Source organism: Vulpes lagopus, chromosome 8, assembly GCF_018345385.1.
Source record: "Vulpes lagopus strain Blue_001 chromosome 8, ASM1834538v1, whole genome shotgun sequence".
In the NCBI taxonomy this organism is placed as follows: Eukaryota; Metazoa; Chordata; class Mammalia; order Carnivora; family Canidae; genus Vulpes; species Vulpes lagopus.
Window position 1 is genome coordinate 8,951,347 of NC_054831.1, and position 16,106 is coordinate 8,967,452.

The window sequence follows — 16,106 nt, forward strand, 5'->3', positions numbered from 1 at the left end:
TAGAAGTGAAATTTGGGACTCAAGGAAATACATACTTTAGAACATTTGACCTTGATTGTTAAATTAGCCTCCAGAACGTTTGGACCTCTTTATAATCTCACCAGGAACATCTCTGATTATTGCTTTCATTCTTTATGTCGGACAATTTGATAGGTAAACATTATTAAGTTATCTTCTTCTGTGCTGTTCCAACTACTAGTGAATTGCCATGTTTTTTTTATATATTTATTGCACACTTGACCTAATTGTTTATTGTCTGTCTGACTTTCTTTCTTTCTTCTTTCTTTCTTTCTTTCTTTCTTTCTTTCTTTCTTTCTTTCTTTCTTCTTTCTTTCTTTCTTTCTTTCTTTCTTTCTTTCTTTCTTTCTTTTTCTTTCTTTCTTTCTTTCATCTTTCTTTTTGAAAAATTTTCTACATGGATGTTTGTCTTTTGCTTATCTGTTTTTAAGACTTCGTTACATGATAAAAATCTGAACACTCGCATATGAGACCCAATATCATGCACTAGTAAAAAATGGGGCTTTAGTCTGAAAAGCTCTACTTTGCCAACCTTGGGCTAGTTACTTAACCTCTCTGGGTCTTGCTTTCATTGTTGAGAATCATAACAGACGAAGAATAAGGAACCTGGTGGATATTATGTTCTGAATGTTGTTGTATAATTAATCATCCTAAATGTAACCCCAGGGCCCCTTCCTCTTCTTACCATGTGTTCACTCTGGCTTTCTCGGGCTCTGTGCTGATCTTTGCAGTATTCTTCTCCGTATCATGGATTCTATGTTATGGATGCTAGATTTCTCTTCCACCTGTTCTCAATCTTCCAGGATTTCTTCACTAGTATAATAAAATCCTTTATGGCATCTTTTCTTTTCCAGTACTGTTATGGTTTATCCTATTTTTACAATATGTTTATTTTTTACTGTCAAAGGATGTGGGAATGAGTAGGGAGAGGAGGGTTGCTCAATTTACCACTGGGATTAGTCCTAGAAACAGTCATTAATTATAGCTTAATTTTCAATCTTACACAAAATGAAGTTGAAAAAATGAGATCTCTTGTTTTTTTTTAAAAAAAATCACTGAGTGATTGAACTTTTTGTTAGTATTTCTCTTGACAATTTGTCAGGAATATCATCTGAAGTTTTATGCCTATTATAACTTATTGATATTTTCTTCTGGCCTATCAATGGCTAATTTTTATGTGTCACATGAGCACGGGAATGGCGCATGTCTATTCTAGAGATATGAAATCGATACATATAATAAATCAGTTAAGTTACCTTACTAGTTGTGTCTTTCACATCTCTCATGTCTGTTTATGTTTGGCCTACTTGTGTGTCAAAGATTGTAGGTGGTTTACTAAAGTCTCTACATATCAATTTTCCTCTTACTACTCATTATTGGGTGGTTCCTCTTTACAAGCTTTGCTGGTGTCTGCCTTAAGCTGACGCCCAGGCAATCTTAATAGTCAACATAGCTATGGACCATAGAACTTATGACCAAAAAACAAAACAAAACAAAACAAAACTTATGACCATAAAGGGCATACTTGTGAGATTTAGGGCAAGTTAGTAAACATCCCTATGTCTCAGTCTCCTCAACATAATGGGTACAATCATAGTAACCATCTTGCAAGGGTTTTGTGAAGATCAAATAAGTTTCTGCATGTGAAATCCTTAGAACAAAGTCTAGCACATAGGAAGTACTCAATAAATATTACCTATTTTTAATATGTTTACCAGCAGCCCCTTTGGGATTTGGGCATTATATTGCTGGTCATTTTCTGCCTCCATGAGGTATTGTCATTGCCTCTTGTGCCCATGAGCCTTTGAGGCGGGCATTGCTTTGCTAGTAGATTTGCTTTTGGGACCAGGATGCTGGTCTGAAGATACCCAATGAGTGCAAAAAGCAGCTCCCCAAGTTCCCAGAGTCTTCCCTCTCTTCCCCTGTCTTTTTCATAGGATGCCCACCTTGACCAAGGCCACAGAAGAGACTCTTCACCAGCACTTTGTATACCAGAAGCTAGAGATTGCCTATGCCATCTACAAACCATTTCCCTTCCTCGAAGGCCTCCGAGACAATTCTATCATCACTGAGACAATGTACAGGGTGAGTCACGCTGCCTGCTTTCCCGTGGCAGCCCAGTCCCACCAAGAAGTCCCAATTATTGAAGTTTCAAACTACAAATGTCTAGTGCTTCTAGAGCTTGGAAGCCTAGTCCAAAATGTTCATTATCAGGGAAAAACAGGGTCACGGGGGCTGCCATACAGATGATCTCAACACAGGTAGCTTAAAACAAAAGAAACTTATCACCTCACAGTTTTGGAAGCCAGAAGTACAAAATCAAGGTGTTGGCAGGGTTGGTTCCTTCTAGAGGCTCTGACAGAGAATCCGTTTTTTGACTCTCCCACCTTCTGGTGGTACCAGAAATTCTTTGTGTTCCTTGGCTGGTAGAAAAATCACTTAACAACCACTGTTTTAATCTCTATATCATCTTTTCCTTTCCTTGTCTTTTCCCCTTCTCTTCTTTTGTAAGGACACTTGTCACTGTGATTTAGAGCCCACCTTCATCCAGGATAATCTCATCTCAAGATCCTAAATTAATTATATCTGCAAAGATCCTTTTTCCAAGTAAGGTCACATTTACAGGTTTCAAGTGGACATATCTTTTTGGAAGAGTGACACCATTCAACTCACAAGGCCACCCTCCCAATTCCTAAGAGCTTCTTGGGCAAAGTTCATTCAGATGTGAAGCAAGACAGGCATTGGAAGATATGGCTACATGGACAAAAAATGACATTCTTTTCATAATTTGGGAGGTTTTGTGCATTTCCTGAGCCCCAGGCTTAGGGAAGTACAACAATGGTTCAACGATCTTCTCCCCATCTTGGCCTGGTTGGCTCCAATCCCTTTTCAGGTCACAGCCCAGATGTCAATCCTCAGAGAGGCTTCCTTAACCCACTCACTCATCTAACCGATTTCTCAAACAAATCTGTGCTTTCCTCTCATAACACTTATCTCAATAGCAACCGGGCATTCTTTAATTTGTGCTTATTATTTAATGCCCATCTTCTCCTCCTGATAGTGTCTCTCCCTCAGTATGGAGAGCACCATGTTGGTCTTATCCATTTCTATTTCTACTAAGGACTAGCCTAGTAGGTGCTCAGTAACTCTTATGCAGTCAATTCTCTCCTGCCGTGTTTCTCCTTTAGGCCAAGCTCTCATGAAGAGGAGTTCTCTGCCTGATTTCCTTGTGGCTAGAAGCCATTCGGGTCATCACCAGTCCAAGAGAGTGAACAGAGGTTAACAAGCAATCAGCAGAATTGCCACTTGCGACCAACTAATTGGTTGCATTGCTACCGAGTTCTGCCCAGAGTCTTAGAGAATTTGCACAGTAGCAGCCTTTGACTCTCCTTTACTTCCCTAAAATTTCTCTCTTCCCTCAAATGTACCTAAAATAAGGTTCACAAAGCAGACTTATTTTAAAGAAGGCTAAGTTATTTATTCCTATGACTAACAATCCAAATATATGTGAAGTTCCAAAAGTAAACATGTGGAACTGTGATTTCTCTATGTTGAGTTTGACTATATATTTGTATTCAATTCCTTCTTAAAAGAACAAAATATCATTCTTACAACTTAGAGAATGACAGATGTGTAATAAACTTCCATTCCATTTTATAGCCATTTATAATAATCCTCGATTCCATTTTTTAAGGAATCCATGGAAGCCTATAGAAATAAGGTCCCCATACCCAGAGTGGTGTACAACATCCTCACTCACCTGGAGAAGACCTTCAACCTGTCATTTCTGGAGATATTGTTCAGCCAAATTAACCTGTATGAATACCCCACCCTGAAGACAATTCTCAAGGGCTTCAAAAATGGTATGAGGCTTCTTGAATATCTTTTGGGCTATAAAAGCATGCTGGAAGCTGCTGTGCTCAAAGTTTGGGTTGGTTTTCAGCCCCGTAGAATTATGAACTTCAAATGTCCAGTTCTCTGAGAAGATAGGGAGTGTACTCTCTCATGGATGAACCAGGAAGAGCAGTCTCTGGCTCCAGTTCTCTAAAAGGAGTTTCTAGAGGACACATTTCTGTCTTACCTGTTCTATGAAGTGAGGGAAGGTTGTACCGTTTACCCCACTGGACAGTCTCTAGGGAAATGTAGTTGCAGAGACTCAGTCTGGTAGAAGGATAAGGAGAGCCAGAGGGGAAGAGAAATGAACAGGGATGGATAATAAGTATCTTTTTTTTTTTTTTTAGTCCTTACTATGTACTAGGCATCATCTCAAGCGCTTCCTATGATTATCTCATCTTTCAAACAATCCTGTGAAGTCGGTATTATCCCCATCCGACATATGAAGAAATCAAAGCTCAGAATATCTTTCCCAAAGTTCCTTGTCTGTTAAGAGCAGAGCCAGCTGCCCTCCTTGGGTTTCCCAACCCCAGCTCCTGAGTTTTCCATCCTTCTTTTAAACAAAGACGGGTGGAAGGGAGAGTGTAAAGCTGGAGGACAAAAAAAAAAAAAAAAAAAAAAAAAGCTGGAGGACAGAGGAGAGGGAGCTTAAGACAGAGAAAGTAAAAGAAGGAAGCAGAGCTTGAAGTGCATTGGGAATAAAAACGAGCTGGATAAATAAAGAGCAGGAGAGAGAGAGCAAGCACAGAGCTGGGAAGGAAGAAGCCAGGGCAAAAAGAAGAGGTGATATAATCACTTTAGGTTTAAGGACACACACTTTGGCTGAGGCACATGGTTCACATATCTGAGAACAACAGGAAGAGGACCAGTAGATCACATTGCACTGTGACATTTTGTTAATGGGGTCACCACTGTTGATGGCAAGAGTTGCCTACCCCCAAAAAGAAATGACTTCTTGAGCTAAAGAGGCAGCAAAAGAGAAAAGCGCCCTTCCAGGCAGGCACAGGTGCACTTGAGCCCGTGCTCCTGGCAGCATCAGGGGGGCACAGGGAGGACTGGGTTCTCAGAGGCCACACTGAGTCAGTGGGAAAGCCAGAGGCACCATAAACAGCAGTGCCCCGCCCTAGCCCAGCTGGTGCATCCTTCTGGATCTGCAGCCCTCTGTTTTTGTTGTAGGCCCCGCTCCAAAATCTCACCTTACTTTCCTTTTTCTGTTCCCTGATTAAGAAAACTTCTGAAATAAATGATAGAGAAGAATCCCAAGAGAAACCCGGCCTTTGAAGGAATGACATGTAGGAAGCCAAAGGGCCTGGAGTATTGAGGAGGGAGAGGAAGTTTGGTGTGGCCCATCACAGGTTGCAAGGCAGGAAGGCACAGAAGCTCGATCTGCAGAAATGAGCAGAAACCAGAGTAGAAAGGATGCAGCCTGTGAAGGAATTTCTATTTCATCTTATTTGCTACAGGGAGGTGTGATGTGTTTATTTATTAAAACAGGAACATGTGTTGACATTATAACATTATACAACACTGTCTAAATTCTGAAACCAAAATTTAAGAAAAGCTAAAGAAGATGAAATCCCTGAGTACGAAGTCAAACTCAGCTTTATGTGTGAAACGACTTTGGTATTAAATCAGAGTCGAATGCCCAGATTAAACACATAGACTAGAAAGGAGCCACTGAAGGATGATGCTGGTGATGAACCGGTTCTCCACACCTGGAGGAGAGGGGGAGGAGGAAGATGGACTACTGCATGCCCCTGACCCTTTGGAGGTCCCCCACAAAGAAATTCCCTAATAATTCTGAGTATCCAGGGTGTTGACGTGTGTTCCTTCACCAATTGCAGCTGTCATTTCCTACCGACAACGGAACAGAACTGTGCCCACACTCCTCGAAGCCCCAGCCTACCCAGCAGAAGGGCGCTCCCTCCAGACACTGCTGCCGTTGCTGCCTCCCCAACACCCACCCCATGCACCCAGTGTCAGTGAGCCCAGCACGTCCACACAGCACAGAGCTGAGATCTTGGGTGAACCATCCAGCCCTCCTGGCCCTGCTGTGGCTCTCCCCCAAGCCACCCAGGAAAGAAGGATCACTCCAGGTGAGGACCACACCTTGTCCATCACCTGTGCCTCCCCTGCATAGGGTACCTTGGTCATATCTAGAAGCCTAGGGTTCCACCTTTTTTGTTAAACTGGTCCATCCCATGTGCCCACCTACCACACACAGCCTTTTCCAAGAAGGACGATGGGCACTGCCGGGGGCTTGAGGAAAGCCTAGAGGCCAAACACCTGCTTCCCACCCCTGGAACAGCCCAACTCTCCACCCTGAGGCCTCAGTGCTTCTGTGCTAGGTGTTTTTACCATTTGCTTTCCTCCCTGACACTCTGTCCCTGTACCCTGTAATGATTTTTCTTCCTCTCTTCAATGACCAATGACAACTTAACATCCCAAATAAATGAAGACAAAGACGAAGACTCACAAGAGATCCCCAGCACGCCTCCTGACACTGTGCAAGGTAATATTGCTTGGGGATGATTTAGTTCAGTTCAAAGTGGGTATGAGGGGCAAACATGCGCCTGCCAACCCCAAGGCTTGTGGTAGGATCCCAGGGAGAAATAATTGGGTGTGACAAAGAAAAAGAAACAGAGGGACAGATGCACAGGATTACCTATCAGGGATGCTTCCACAACCAGTTTGATGCTATGATGTCCAGCTCATAACAGTGTTCTGAGTGGACACATCGCTTGTGCAATACACCCCCCTTTGACCACTACTCAATCATTCACCCTCTGATTACAGGGGCCTTTCAGTTTCAATCACATTCATTTTTATGGGGTTTGGATTCTAATTATAATGTTATTGTAATTATTAGAAAAGATGATTAAACATTGAAAGATCTGCTGATTGAAAGATCTGATAAAACGCTGAAAGATTTGGCTTCCAAAGTTGTGTTTCTTATTTCCCCCCAACTATCATTATTAAGGACTTTTGATTACATTAAATATAACCATGGAGTATTATTGGGCACTGTCAAAAATGGCATCGTGAATTCTGAGCTCTCCAATACTGAGGCATAAAGGGCCCCCCATGGTCCAAATGTTTTCTTCCGTCCTCTAATACACACCATCCAAATAAGATGGACATAATCATGAAGCCAATAACAATGGAAGATCCCTTCTTCTAGATTACCAAAAGAAGGAATGAATTAAATTCATTCTTTGTATCCTACACTGTATCCTACAACTGAAACTAGTATAACACTGTATATTAATTACATTAGAATTAAAAAAAATTTTTTAGGGCAACCTGGGTGACTTGGCGGTTTAGTACTGCCTTTGGCCCGGAGTGTGATCCTGGAGACCCGGGATCGAGTCCCACGTCGGGCTCCCTGCATGGAGCCTGCTTCTCCCTCTGCCTGTGTCTCTGCCTCTCTCTGTGTGTCTCTCATGAATAAATAAATACAATCTTTAAAAAAAATGTTTTTAATAATAAAATAGAAAAAAATTAGTAAGCAGCTAGTTGAAGTTGAAAGGAAATAACCCTTGACTCTCCCCATCTATCCCACCCTTACCAGGCTCTGGTGTTCAGTGGGCCTCCATCGTTTTTCATGGCTGGAACAGATTGTTTCTGTTCCTCCTCCCTCTGGTCCCTGTTTGCTAGTCCTGGGATCTGAAATTCCTTTTCTTCCTCTGCTCAATGTCTGGTAATAACCTGAGCCCCCAAACAAAAGATAAAGAAATGCTCAAAGAGATGCCCACCAGGCCCTGTGTCAGGTAATTTTGATGTGGACAACTACTGTCTGCCTTACTTTCCATGTCTACCGAGAGGAGAGGCCATTCGGGTCTCCCTCGAGACAGGGTTCTCCTTGCTAGTCTGCACCACCCTCTTCACCGAGCTCCCAGCTGTCCACTCAGACCCCCGGGAGCTTGGACAGGCAGGAAATCCTAGGAAGGACAAGGGAGATGAGTCTGGGAAAAGTAGACTCAGAGCAGGAGCACAGAAGATGAGGGTCAGAAGCCCCACTGGTACCCAGTGGGCCTGGGCTGCAAACATCACTAGGAGATCTGCTAAGCAAGAGCTTTCACCACCATGAGGGCATGTGACAGGAAAGGACACAGGACTGAGGTGGAGCAGGACTGCATAACTCACCCGTGCAACCTGAGGTCACTGCAAGGAGGTAAAGTTCAAAACTGCTCCATCCAAATGCAGAGCAAACAAAAACACACAGTGTGGCCCTGACACTGAACTGGCAACCCAGATGTGGATGGTTCTTTTTCCCAGCCCTCACCCTGACTGTGGGCAAATTTCACCTTCAACCCTAGTCATTTCTGTATCGTTTCGATTTGTGAGAGTTGATATGATTAAAATAATTTGAAATGCAACAATTATTTCAAATGTCTAATGACCGCTTGCCATCTGCCTCAACGACCTACTCTTAAGCAGACCAAAATTTGAGATAGGTCACATGACACCGTATAAGCAGGAAGAAGGTGCCAGTCTTACTTGAGATTTATTATGGCCTCCAACCCTTCTGTTCTTGGGGCACCAAAAACTAGAACTTTGTATTTATCTGCTATTAACACGTGGTAGCAAGTAGAGGTTAGCTCCTGCGTTCTCAGTTCCTGTACACAGAAATACATACGGCTCTTAGCTTCCTTCACTATTTTTCAAGGTGAAGTAATGACAAAGGGAGCGGTTCAAAAATATCCATTCACAGACCTGTAAGCCGTAGCGTGTATTTTTCATATGACGAAGACGTTCCCTTTCATTGAAGCCACCAGAATTCAAGGTCAGCACCCACACTGCTCAGAGCCTCATTCCTTGCATGAGGGTTGCTGAGAGCCCTTGTTCCTCTTTTCAAGTGAGCAAGAGGAACCTTTTGAAACAGGTCAAACTGAGCCCTCCTCTGCGGGGCAGTTGCTCCCTGATTCACTGGGATAGCCACACAGGTAACTCTGATGACAAACTGATCAAATCAAGGCAGGGCCAGGAGCTCCAGGGGTTGGCAGCTCCCCAGTCTCAGCACCCTCCTGCTCTCCCCTCAGCTCCCTTGGGACTTTTCCTTCAGCCTGTTCCAAACTCTGAACCAAATTCTCTTTTGTTAGTGATAAGAGATGACTCTCCTGAACCAAATGACCCCAAAGAGCTCCAGGAGGCATCCAGCACACCTCCCAACAAGAAAGGTAAGGAAGGATTGCCTTTCTCCCATAGGCATCGGGAGCAGGAATTTGGAGCTGTTTTCTGCTTTTCTAATCATATTTTGCCGGGAGCACCCACCATGGGATTGTAGTCATGATGCTCTTGACAACTTGTTTCTTCAGTTCCCATTCACTGCATCTCCCTTGATGGTCTCCATGAAGATTCTAGGGAAACAAGAAGGCGTTGAGGGCCATTGAAATATGTACTTGTTGCAATTGTCTGCTCTGAAATCACCAAGGTCTCCTTCACCCACAACTCTTTGGAGGGTTAGTCGTACCTCTTTAACTGAAAGCTGGTTCCCTGAGAGGACACTGCTTCTTCTTAAGACAGGGCTGCAGACTCTGCTATCACTCATGGCGAAAGGCAGTGTGGATATCTACCACTTGCTACCCAGCCAGCCCCTTGCTCCCCCATCCTCTACTTTGAGGCTTAACCATTCAAATGAAAGATTCCCTCCCTCTTCATCACTATCATCCCAGACTTGCCCTCAATTCCTCAGCAGACCTCAAAGGCTGATATAGAATTTTTCTGCTAGTGCAAGTCTTGCCACCATCCTGGACACCTTCGACATACACAGCGATGCTTCCCTGGATCTTTCCCAGTGACTTTTTCCTGCACTGATTCTTGACCTTCTGCACCCAAAGGCAACGCATCAACCTTCCATTTGCTGAAGTCTGGCTTAACTTCCCAATAATTAACTAATTAATTATTTAAAAATTAATTCAAGGGGTACCTGGGGGGCTCAGTCAGTTAAGCCTCTGACTCTTGATTTTGGCTCAGGTCATGATCTCAGGTAGTGGAATCAAGGCCCTCGTTGGGCTGCACATGGGTCCAGAGCCTGTTTGTCCCTCTCTCTCTGCTCCTCTCTTGCTTTCACATGCATTCTCTCTCTCTCTCTCTCTCTCTCTCTCTCTCTCTCTCTCTCAAATAAATAAATAAATAAAATCTTTTTTAAAAGTTAATTTGAAAGTATCCCTGCCTGATTTCTTCCTTACAATTTGTTCTCTCTGGAGCTGTCCTTCAACCTCACTTGGATAACCAGTCCATTGGCTTTCCTCTTGTCTGGTTCATTATATGCCTCTCTTCATGCCCCTCCATAACAGGTTAGAGTCCACAAACCATCGCTTCAGTAACCTCTTGCTGATACGCTAATCTGCCTTCCTCTTTCTGTCTTTTCCTAGAACCCTCTGGCAGGTCTTGGAGGGACCTGTTATCTGCTTTCTGCACACTGCATCTGAGGCAGGCCCTACTGGGGAGAGCCACACAGCAGGGCAGAGTACATAGGCTGTGTCTTCATGAGTTCCAAGTAAATGATCCTCCCACACTGCATGACAATTCCACAATGATCCTTTCCAACCCTGAGCTTTTTCTTCAAAATGCTGACCTCCCCCCTCCAGGGCACTTCCCTTTTCTTGACAGATTACTTTTCCTCCTACTTCCTAGAAAGGCATCAGATAGGAATCCCCTCAGTTCCTGCTACCAACCTGCAAACTCCAACTGTATCTGTCCCCTCCTGTCCGGTGCCTTCTTTCTCTCTATGGCAATCCTTCCACCTCACCTAATGGTGTCCATGATCCCTTCTCTCTCCTGAGAATTCAGCATTTCCGTGTCACAGGATCTGCATTCAGCCACTGCCCGAGCCTGCCATAGCTCATAAAAGGAGCCTCCTCTTGATCCTCAGCTCACTTTACCTGCTTCCACAGCTCTCTCTTCCATTTCACAACCAAACTGCCAGCAATGAGTTAACTAAACTCATTGTCCCCATTTCGTCATGTGTCTCTCTCCTCTACCACATTGGAATTTCTTCTCCCTCATTACTCCATGAAGTAGCGTCACATAAAGTCACCAGTGACCGCCTTGCCACTGTGGTCTGAAGACCAAAATTGAAAGCTGAAATTTGTTAAAATATAAAGTTGGCAGATCTATGTCTGTAGCCATGGATAGATGATCTGTACTCTTTCTTTCTTAGGAAAGAAAAGAAAAAGAAGTATCTGGTCAACTCCAAAAAAGAGACGCCAGACAAAAAGCCTCCCAAAAGGTAAGACAAGAGAACAAAAGGAGGTCAGAGGCTGCAGACAGCTCATGCTTGTAAGTCAAGGTGTGGGAAGTTGGATTTTATTGTAATGAAATGAGGAGACATCGAAGAGGTCTAATCAATGAAGTGGCATGATCTCACTTTACATTTGACAAGAACAATTGTGGGGCTGGGTAAAGAATAAATTGGAAACAGAATAGAATGGAAGCAGGGCAACCGTTTGCGAGGGTTCAACTTGCCACTCAAGTTGACAGAACTCTGCTTTCAGATCTGGCAGTGGAAACAGAAAGAGGAGAGCCAGCTCAAGACCAGCTTGGAGGTAGCATTGACAGGCCTCAATAAATTGGAAGCTGGGGAGGAGAGAGAAGTTAAGTCTTGCTCTTCAGTGTCTGGCTTGAATGGCTGGGTGAATGGTGGCATACGTTGCTTAGAGAAGATGCAAATAATTGGGGGGAATCTTTAAGTTTTCCATTTTTGGAAAAGATTCAAGATTTGTGCTAGCTGTCTATGCCCTTGTGCCATGCCAGGTGGAGCTTTGTCAAAAACCATGAAGTGTCTGACATGGTGCCTCACTTGCATAGGCACATTCTTTACATATAGGACCACGGCAGAAACCCCAAGTGTATGGGTCAGGGGAGAGAATTCCTTACTGATACTCATCACCAGCTCAATAGCCAGAGTAACACCGCAGCATCAACCCACCACATGCAGACGCATGGGCATGAGGAGAGAGCTGATGAAATCGCTCCAGGAGGCAAATGATATCCCATAGACAAGGGACAGGGAATGATGGATTTTTCTGTTCACAGATGGAACAGGGGCAGCCATCCTCTTTCCCTCCCGAAAGGAGAAAAAAAAATGCTGCTTTGAGATAAGATTGAAACAATCCTGGGTCCTCACCCTAATTTTTTGAAATTTAAATGCCTCTTTCTAAGAGGCAGAGAAAGTCCAGGTGTCTCCAGCTTTTACTAAAGATGTCTCCAAGTTCTGGGCTTCGTCCCCTTTGATGTATAAATACCCCGTGGCAGGAGGGCTCCAGTCCTGGTACTTTGGGACTTAACCTAGGAAGCAAGCCCTCCTGTAGGCATTTAGCAATCTCAGGAGATGAGAAGTTTTATTATTCTTTTGGATCAGATGGCAATTTACTAGCTACAGATCTCATTCTCATGGTATGTGAAAAGCGGAATGTTTCTAGGGAAATGAAAGCAAGCATTCCCTATTTTTATTCTGTATACATTTCCACGTCTCAAGAGGCTAGGGCTTTTTACAGAAGCACAGAGAAATCAAGGGAGTTTAGTTTCCTCACAGTCTGCCAATCTGGCACTCAATTAAAAAAAAAAAATCAGATCCAAAAATATAAGGCCTTGGCAAACTGAAGGCATCCAGGTCTGTGGGAAAGAGAACCCTAACCCTGACAACCCCCCAGCTCAGGCATCGCAAATCCTCTCTGTTCCAGCCTCTCACTCCATCTCGGGGCCCCTCAATCCTTCGATATCCGATATCTTGCACTCTCCCTACTAGAGGCTCCCAGGGACACTTGGGTCCCTCCTTATCCACCCATAGGCCTCAGGAAGCTGGAAAGGTACTTGGAAACATTCTTCCAGTACCAAAACAGACCACTTGGCCTTTTTTTTTTTTTTTTAAGATTTTGTTTATTTATTCATGAGATACAGAGAGAGAGGCAGAGACAGAAGCAGGCAGAGGGAGAAGCAGGCTCATGCAGGGAGCCCAACATGGGACTAGATCCTGGGTCTCCAGGATCACGCCCTGGGTTGAAGATGGTGCTAAACCACTGAGCCACCCGGGCTGCCCCCCTTGGCCATTCTTACTCGATGTGGCCACCTCCTGGACCAATACCACAGGGCCCAGGAAAGAAATCCCACTGCTCTGGAGGTCTGGTTAATTGCAACAGGTTGAACAGGCGTGAGAGCAGGTGGTGAGTCCAAGGGAGAAAGAAAGGTGCACACGAGAAAAAGTACATAATTGCAGACACATAGCAAGAGAAAAACAAGGCACAGGGGCACAGAGATCTCAAGTGAGGGCTGGAGGCATGGGAGGGAGAGGAGGAGCTTTACTGGGTGCCCCCCATGAAAACCATTCACAAATCACTATTTGGCCCAGGGAAAGCCTCACCTGGGCCCAGAATCCAAGAGAAGCTCCAAGTGGTGGATCAGACAACTCAAAGGAAGGGCGATTCAACCAAGAAGTCAAACTTCTTGGGGGGTCCAAAAGGCAAGCACTGAATGTGCCCAAACCTCTGGACCAGAAGGTAAGACAGTCCGCCCTTTATGCTCAGTGTGGGAGGGTCTCGCACGCAGCAGGCACAGCACTAGGTGGATGTGTAAAGGTAATAATAGGAGGAGGGAGAAGTGCAGAGAAAGATGGTGAGGTGTGTGTGACAAGAGAGAGCCAAGATCTGCTGCACTTGAGATTTTGTGCAGAAACAGCTCCAGCCACAGGGTACAGCGGACCTCAGCGGTGGCCTAAGACAGCAGCTCTTAAAGTTCTTGGTCTGAAGATTTCTTTACACTCTTAAAAATTATGGAGGACCCTAAAGACTTTTTGTTTATGTTGTTTATATTTACCAATATGTACTGCATCAGAAATTGAAACCAATCATTGAAAATATTTGTGTTAATTCATTTATAAGTAACAGTGATATACCAACTACCTGTTAACATAAATAACATCTTTTATGTAAAATAAAATATATTTTCCAAACACAAAGATTGGCGAGAGGACTGACACTATTTTACATTTTTAAAAATCTCTTACTGGCTAGCGGAGTCAAAGACAGCTAGATTCGTAGAGGTGCTTCTCTGCTTGACCGGTTGGGATACATTGCTTTGCTTCGTGAGGATCTGTAGTTTGAAAGAGTGGAGTGTTTTCACCATTTATCGAGATATCTGTGTATGCTTATCTTTGATATTATACCCAAAGTCAAGAAGGGTTGGTTTAAACGTTAGTTGTGAGGTGGCATCTGAAACCACATCAACGAACTTTTTATAATCTGTTGCAATGCAATGCATTATGCTGTCTTGCATTTTAAAAGGATTTTCTATTTATGCAGGATTTTATAATATCTTGGACATTTGGGAAATAGTGGTTCACTGACTTATACAGTGAGCTTGTAGCTCAATCACACAAGTATTTTTCTTGAGACATTCGTGCTTCAAGATGTAGCTAACTGGGATCCCTGGGTGGCGCAGCGGTTTGGCGCCTGCCTTTGACCCAGGGCGCGATCCTGGAGACCCGGGATCGAATCCCACGTCAGGCTCCCGGTGCATGGAGCCTGCTTCTCCCTCTGCCTGTGTCTCTGCCTCTCTCTCTCTGTGTGTGACTATCATAAATAAATAAAAATTAAAAAAAAAAATAATAATCTTAAAAAAAAAAGATGTAGCTAACTGCTACATATGGACTTCCCAGTTTTTCACATAGATTATTAAAAAGAGAGGTACTCAAGGGTAGAAATGTAATAAAGTTAATCATTTTAATTGGTTCATCAAGAACATTCTCTCTTTTTTTTTTTTTTTTGGTAGAGATTTATTTATTTATTCATGAGAGACAAAGAGAGAGAGGCAGAGACACAGGCAGAGTGAGAAGCAGGCTCCATGCAGGGAGCCCAATGCAGGACTTGAGCCAGGACCCCGGGATCACCACCTGAGCCAAAAGCAGCCAATCAACCGCTGAGCCACCCAGGCATCCCCATCAAGAACATTCTTGGGATCCCTGGGTGGTGCAGTGGTTTGGCGCCTGCCTTTGGCCCAGGGCGCGATCCTGGAGACCTGGGATCGAATCCCACGTCGGGCTCCCAGTGCATGGAGCCTGCTTCTCCCTCTGCCTATGTCTCTGCCTCTCTCTCTCCCTCTCTCTGTGACTATCATAAATAAATAAAAATAAAAATAAATTAAAAAAAAAACAAAACAAAATAGTGATTTAAAAAAAAAAAAGAACATTCTTAAGTGAAACTGACCTTTTCTTTTCTTTATTTTATTTTATTTTATTTATTTATTTATTTATTTATTTATTTATTTATTTATTTTTCTTTTCTTTTTTTAAAATGGTCTGTTGTAGGGAAGACTGCATAAGGTTTAGGGACACTTGCTTTAATTTATACTATGGCACCAGCAGCTTTACCTGCCATAGCTCTTGCTCCATGTGAGCACATGTCAACATATGAAAGGCAAAGAACGTCTTAGTAAGGAACCGATTTTGACCTCAGAGATATCCTGATAGGGTTCCTGGGATGCTCTAGGGATTCACCACCTCACTTTGAGCCTCTGGTCCCAGGACTCAGATGACTTCGCTGGATATCTCCATTGGCAGAGGACACTCTGCTGCCCAGCCTTGCTCTACTCCTCCCCAGAGTGGCAGACAGACCCAGTAGTAGAGTCATTCTCAGGAAGGGTTATGGAGACTCAAGCAAGACCTGGAACCTCCAGCCTTCACCAAAAATGTCTGTCCTGGGACCTCAGGACACTCCTAGGAACTTTCCAGGGCCATTTTCTGAGACCTGAAAGAAATGTCTTTCTTTCTTTTTTTTTTTTTTTCCAGAAATCAGTGATGACTATTCAGAAACAAATGAAGAAAAGAGAAGACCCCAGGAGCCGCCCGGCACACCACTAAGCATCCTGCATGGTAAAGATGAGGGATTGCAAGTCTCAAAGTGCAGTCTTCAGGAGCCCAAATTCAGAGCTCTTTGATTCTAAACCAACCCTTTTTCTATTATCACTGCCTTGAGGAGACCTCTTGGATATTTTTTCCTAACCATGAACACAACCTATGATATTTTAATACCACAAATATATTATATACCCATTTATGTTTGGATAGATAGATAATTATCTTGAGGAGGAATAAATATCTGCCTATCTATATACTTCATACATAAAAAGAGTAAGATTCCCCACCCTAATCTCCAAACTAATTTTTTCTACCTTGGGACAATACTGCTGAATGTATT

At 43.6% G+C, this 16,106-nt stretch overlaps 1 protein-coding gene across 5 annotated transcripts in view; it reads left to right on the forward strand.

Moving 5' to 3' along the window:
* Positions 1-16,106, forward strand: part of SP110 (SP110 nuclear body protein) — a 40,471-nt gene that overhangs the window by 630 nt on the left and 23,735 nt on the right. For all 5 annotated transcript variants that reach the window (XR_005989581.1, XM_041767830.1, XM_041767831.1 and 2 more), the window contains exons 2-8: positions 1,956-2,103; positions 3,713-3,881; positions 5,757-6,008; positions 6,371-6,424; positions 9,015-9,092; positions 11,078-11,146; positions 15,698-15,781. Coding sequence is in view for 4 of the 5 variants with exons in the window: in XM_041767830.1 (XP_041623764.1) it covers positions 1,956-2,103; positions 3,713-3,881; positions 5,757-6,008; positions 6,371-6,424; positions 9,015-9,092; positions 11,078-11,146; positions 15,698-15,781 (854 nt within the window). In the remaining variant the exon portion in view is untranslated. The remainder of the gene's footprint in view (positions 1-1,955; positions 2,104-3,712; positions 3,882-5,756; positions 6,009-6,370; positions 6,425-9,014; positions 9,093-11,077; positions 11,147-15,697; positions 15,782-16,106) is intronic.